The following is a 6,000-nucleotide window of genomic DNA, read 5'->3' on the forward strand; positions in this document are numbered from 1 at the left end:
CTGAGGTGTGACAGTCTCTGCCCAGCCCACATTAGAGGTCAGGCCTAGAGGTAGGATTCCACGTCAGACCACAAAGGATAAAGTGGTTTCAGCCAGACCTTCCAAGTAGCATTTTTACTGCTCAGGTGAGAAGCCGGGCTGGTTCCTGGACTCACCCCATGCCTGCAGCTCAGGCTGCCCTTCAAACTGGACTTTCATTTTCTGCACGTCTTATTCAGGGCCACGCTGACCTTTCCTTTGGGCTCTCTGGGAGTGTTCCTAAGTGGATCTTAGAGATGGATGCTTTTATTTTGGAAACAAAATAAAGTGGGGATGATAGAATCTATTCTTTTTCCAGGATAACAGAAAGGCAGAGCACATCTTTTCTGTGTATCTGTCTCATAACAGTAGTGGCAGGTCTCCAGGCACAGGACCCCAGGGGTCCAGCTTCTAAATCCCTTTGCTAGAGACTAGCACAACGGCAAATTCCAGATGGATCAATAATGAGAATCCAGGCAGGTTCTCTCTACCATTTAACTAAAGGGCAGCTCCCTGCAGAATCCCGGCCTTCACTCACTGGGCTGACAGAGACCCAAGGTGGTGAAGGCAGCAAGTGCACCGTGGGTGTTACAAAGTCAAATGTTCAAAGCTGCACGTGGCGGCGGCTGGGTGGTCAGTGAGGCCTTCCCTGCCCCCCAAGGCCCAGGTCATGCTCACATCTGGTGCAGGGCGCCTGGGCCTCAGAGTTTGTGCAGATCGCCCAGTACAGAGGAAATCTTCTTGTTGTAAATGCCACAGTGCCTCAAAAATATGTAAAGAAAATGGTGACTTTTTTCCAAGTGTGGGCTGGGGTCCACCAAGCAGAGACGGTGGGGGAGGAGCACGGAGGCGCCTCCCGCCTCAGTCCCCACAGCTCAGAGTTGCCAGGATGAGGCTGGTCGCTGGAGCGGCTGTTGGTTGCTGGGGTCACCCGGGGGCCTCGACGTGCACACATACCGCCTGGGGGCCACGCCCCTGCGTTCCTGACCGGCCCCCTGGTGATCCCAATGCTCCAGAGCCTCAGAACATGGTGGGCTTGCTGCCTCACGTAGGGCCAGGTTGAGTCACCTGGGAAGATGCTGGGCCACCCGCAGAGGCCTGATTTAATTGGATGAGGGGCAGCCTGGACTTGAAGAGGTTGAAAAGCCCCCCCAGATGAGTCTCACATGCGGCCGTGAGAGTCAGAAGTGGCTTACAGAAGTGGTCCTCAAAGTGGGGTTCCAGACAGCAGCCCCAGCATCTCTGGGCACCTGAGAGAAAAGCAAATGCTCAGGTCTGCGTTTTAACATGACCTCCAGGTGGTTCTGGTGCAGGTGGGGCCTGAGAAGCCCTGACTCAAAAGAATGTGACCTGTACCTTCTCGGGGAGCGGGAGGGGCTTCGAAGCGGGGTGGGGGAGGATTGAGCTATTTTATTTTCAACACCAATGCAGTGAGAAGAAAATCAGCTCTTTGATTAGGGAGGGTAAGAGCTCTTTGATAGGCAGAGAAATTAGATCTGGTCCAGGTTCCCTGATTCCTCAGACTCTGTGCGATCCGGAGCAGGGTCGCCTGCCAGGACCTATAAACAGCCGTCTGTGGGAACACTTCCTGTCACGCTTGTGCTCAGGGGGCCACCCCTGCTGCATCTGCTGTTTTTTTTGTTTTTTTGTTTTTAATTTTATTTATTTATTTATTTATTTTTGGCTGTGTTGGATCTTCGTTTCTGTGCAAGGGCTTTCTCTAGTTGCGGCAAGCGGGGGCCACTTCATCGCAGTGCGGGGGCCACTCTTCATTGCTGTGCGCGGGCCTTTCCCTATCGCGGCCTCTCTTGTTGCGGAGCACAGGCTCCAGAGGCGCAGGCTCAGTAGTTGTGGCTCACGGGCCCAGTTGCTCCGTGGCATGTGGGATCCTCCCAGACCAGGGCTCGAACCCGTGTCCCCTGCATTGGCAGGCAGACTCTTAACCACTGCGCCACCAAGGAAGCCCCTGCGTCTGCTCTTTTGATCTGAAAGTAAAACTTGCCCCCATGCTCCAAATGCTGGGGATGGGTCTCCGCTATTAAAACCAGTGGCACACGGGGCCGTCGGACCTGCTCAGACGAATGTCATCCTTGGCAAACTCGTCAGGATTTCTTGTAAGAGCTTTGCTGCTTTATGAGGCAAAGTGGCGGTCATCATCGCGTGTGCACACTCTGCCCGTAACGGGGTGGGTGGTATTGAACTTAGGGGCCCCTGGGCTGGCCAGCACGCGGCCGCCGGGTCCCCTCGGGAGCTCAGGCCCTTGCTCTTCGGCGCAGGAGGCTCGCCAAGTCCACCCTGCTGCTCGTGCCTCTCTTTGGGGTCCACTATGTGGTGTTCGCCGTGCTTCCCATCGGGATCTCCTCCAAATACCAGATACTGTTCGAGCTGTGCATCGGCTCCTTCCAGGTGCGTGGGGAGGGGCTGGGCATCCCCGGGGAGGGGTGGGTGTGAGTGCCCTCTGACCCACCGCCCTTCTCGCTTGCAGGGCCTGGTGGTGGCGGTCCTCTACTGCTTTCTGAACAGCGAAGTAAGTCCTTTGACCTCCTCGGGAAGCACAGGTTCTCGGCTTGTGAGGGAGCCCCTGGAACGCTCCTAAAACCCCTGGGGAGGGCCCACCCTGCTGTGGGGTCAGTGCCCTTGCCCGGCGCCCGCGGCGCTCGGCTCCGTCTTCCCGCTCACCTCGACCACCCCCGCCGGCCCGCACCGTCCCAGAGCCTGTCCACCTGCGAGCTCCCGGCCAGCCCCCTGCGGCCGCCCCCCATACCCTCGCCTCCCCTGGGCCGTGGCTGCCTTTCCAGCGGCACGCCCGGCGCCTCGCTCGTCTTCCTTCTTGCCCCGCGCGCCCCCCAGGCTCCCCTCCCTCCATCGCTTTCCTCGCCTCCTTCGGGGCTGCCAAGCGGGAGCGCCAGCCAGCATCAGCGCGGGAGGAACAGGAAACTTCCAGCCGAGGAAAAGCGCCGGCTCTGCTGTTTAAACGTTTCCTCTCGCTAAGCAGCACGTCCGCACAGGGATCGCTCAGATAGGGGAGGGTCAGCCTGGAGACCCCCGCGCCCAGAGCCCCAGCTCGGGACCGAGGGCGGCGGGGAGGCGGGCAGGGACTCCGGGCTCCCACCCGCCCCCCACCCGGCCCCCCCCGCCCCGGCGCGTCCCAGGTCTCCCGTCGGGCCCCACCCCGCCTGTGTCCAGCCCCTGCTCCCCAGGACATCCCCGCGCGGCTTCCCCAGGCCCAGCCGGCGCCTGCTGCGTGCCGTTCCTCCCTGTCGCGTGTCGTCTGAGCGCCTCCTGCACCTCCCTCCCCTCGTTCTTTCCGACGCCCCTGACGCCCCCGCCCGCCGGGAGCCGGGGGCAGAACCAGGACCGGAGGGCAAAGCGCTGCGGCCCGGCTTCCGCGGGAGGTCTTTTCTGGAAAGCCCAATCCGCCCTCTCGGGTTCTGGGTGTAGCAGCCGCTGCCTCTGGACTGCCTTGGGCTCCGTAGTCTGACCACCTTTCTCTTGGTCCCTCGTCTGGTCCCGCAGCCTTTTCCGCCTCTTCCTTCCCGGGCCCGTCTGTCCCCGCCCCCCGCCCATGGATGTCACACCCTCCACACCCAGAAAAGGGCCGAAGGGGAAGCGGTTCGTTCACGGGCGGGCGTTCGCTCTAGCGGGAAGCCGGGGTCTCGGTCCCAGCTTGCCCGACCGCCTGACCCCCGCCTGCTCTCGCCCCCCCCAACCCGCAGGTGCAGAGCGAGCTGAGGAGGGTGGGGCGGAGTCTGTGCCCCAGCCGGCCCTCCGGCCGGGACTACAGGCTGCACAGCTCGTCCATCTCGAGGAACGGCTCGGAGGGCACCCTGCACGTCCCCCGCGGCTCCCGCGCTCTGTCCTTCCTGCAGACGGAGACCTCGGTCATCTAGAGGCGCCACCACACTGCAGCCCGAGCCCCCAGCCAGGAGTGCTGGGGTGAATCAGCTCGGACCCCCTGGAGCTGGGCTTGGCTTATCCCACCCGTGGAACCGGCTTACCTTGTAACCGCCCGGGGTTTAAATCTAACGATTGTTACACCCCAGCATTTAGGTAACTTTGTTCTTTATGTTGTTTGACCGTGCAGACAGACCCATTTTCAAAGAGACCAGGAAAGGTCAAGGTGGCAGTAGCCCAGGACTTGGGTCCAGCGACTGTGGAAGAAAACGGGGGTTTTCTGATCTCATTGCCTGTTCTCAGGGGGCACAGGCCTGAGCTGGGATGCTGGGACGCTGGCCCTGAGTGACGTGGTCACCCTTCCTCTGCATGACCTGCATCGCCAGCCTCGGCCCCCAGGTCCCACAGGGCAGCCCCTTGTGTGCAGGACACACAGGCGCCCACTGAGGGCTTCCGTGGAACCCCCCCGCAAGCCCAGGTGGGCCCCGCCTGCCCCAGTCCTGCTCACGCCGCCATCCGGGCTCTTCTTTCTCTGCCGCGGCACTCAGTTCTCCAACCCCTGTATGATACTGGTCCCCTTTAACAGTGAGGCCACAGAGTCTTCGTCCTGAGGCGTCACAGACCTGAGCGCAAATGCCAGCCATATCCAGGGAGCGGGGCCTGGCAGGCAGGGCCGGGCTGAGGACGCAGGCTGGACGTCCGGGGGCGGGGTGTGAGCGCTGCGAGGCCTGTCACCCTTCAGCGTCCCTTTGGGGTGTGCACCCAGGCCCCCTGTGAGAGGAGCCTGGTCAAAGAGTGGCAGCGTCCACCTGGAGCCCCCAGCAGCCCGGCTCCCCAGCTCAGACGATTTACTGTGACCAAATCTGCACGACCAACTGAAGAGCCAGCTCCCAGGGTACCCGGGGCCATCGGTGGAGCGCGGGCATTAGATGTGCAGCTGGACGTCCGTCAGCTGGCGGGAGCCAAGGCCACGAGCCTGGAACTGGGCGGTCTGGCCTGATTGACAGCAGAGGGAAGAGTGAATGTCACTCACTGTTAGCAGAGGAGGGGGTGACCAAATAAAATTTTGTAAACGTGTGTGGAATGTCCCCAAGCCGCCATGCGTGACCGCTTGAATAAAACCCATTTCTTGTCTGTACGCTGGGTGACTCTGACCGGCAAATCCTGAGGCCCCAGGATCTCAAACTGAGGACATCTGGAGGAAATCTTCCCACGTCTAAGGCGGAGCCTGGATGGCATACAGGGTGGGGAGGGGGGCACCTGGCAGCTTGTGGCCTTTGGAAGCATCCACCTTCCCCAGGGCTCTTATGCCGCCTGCCTGGACGTGCCCCTTAGAGCATCCGGTCAGCGGTGGGGGTGATGCACGGGGCGCCCAGCAGCCCTGCAAGGGTGGGGGGCACCTGCGACTCCCAACACACCCACCCCACAGCTCCACAGAACCTGAGAACCTGCTAACTAGGGTCAGGGCTGAGCACATGCGTGCTTGCGTATGTACACGTGTGTGTGTGTGCCTTCCGGGAGCTGGCCCGTAACTGCATTTGCACCACAGACAGAGAACATCTGTTTCTAATAAATTCCATGTTCAACCAAACTGCTTCATTCCAAGAGGAACACCGCACACTGCTGGAAGTCAAATTCTCCAGAAGCTGACTTAGACATGAGCAGGCGGACCAGCCTCCGGTGAGTTTCTGGGAGCCCCAGCGCCAGGTGGTGGAACGCTGTCAGCTGTCCACTGGCGGAAAGAGCTTCGTGAGAATTTGCTTAAGGTAGGAATGCGTTGCAGTCGCAAGGAAGGGAAGTGAATACGTGATGTCGGGACGGGCGTGTGCCCAGGAGCCGCGCTATAGATGGAAATAGCGAGCACCTTCCTTTCTTAGCAAGAATGGCGCTTTTTCAATGGTGTTTTTTATCAGGTTTTCGGGTTAGAGAAATTATACAGAGGAGTTACGAAACCTCAGACATTATAGGCCGATATTACCCAGAAAGTGAAAAAGCTCTGAATTTCGTCCTCCATCTGGCTCTTACTGCTTGAGAAGTAAATATCAAGAGTGAATGATCTTGTTCCCAATAGTTTCCTCTACGTCTATG

General features: G+C 60.0%; 1 protein-coding gene across 3 annotated transcripts in view; it reads left to right on the forward strand.

The window, feature by feature from the left end:
- VIPR2 (vasoactive intestinal peptide receptor 2) overlaps nucleotides 1-5,049 on the forward strand; it is a 70,630-nt gene extending 65,581 nt beyond the window's left edge. For all 3 annotated transcript variants that reach the window (XM_036864156.1, XM_036864157.1, XM_036864158.1), the window contains exons 11-13: nucleotides 2,295-2,424; nucleotides 2,504-2,545; nucleotides 3,735-5,049. In XM_036864156.1, the coding sequence (XP_036720051.1) occupies nucleotides 2,295-2,424; nucleotides 2,504-2,545; nucleotides 3,735-3,908 (346 nt within the window). In that variant the 3' untranslated portion in view covers nucleotides 3,909-5,049. The remainder of the gene's footprint in view (nucleotides 1-2,294; nucleotides 2,425-2,503; nucleotides 2,546-3,734) is intronic.
- Nucleotides 5,050-6,000: the final 951 nt, after the last annotated feature.

The sequence above is a fragment of the Balaenoptera musculus genome, chromosome 9, assembly GCF_009873245.2.
Source record: "Balaenoptera musculus isolate JJ_BM4_2016_0621 chromosome 9, mBalMus1.pri.v3, whole genome shotgun sequence".
In the NCBI taxonomy this organism is placed as follows: Eukaryota; Metazoa; Chordata; class Mammalia; order Artiodactyla; family Balaenopteridae; genus Balaenoptera; species Balaenoptera musculus.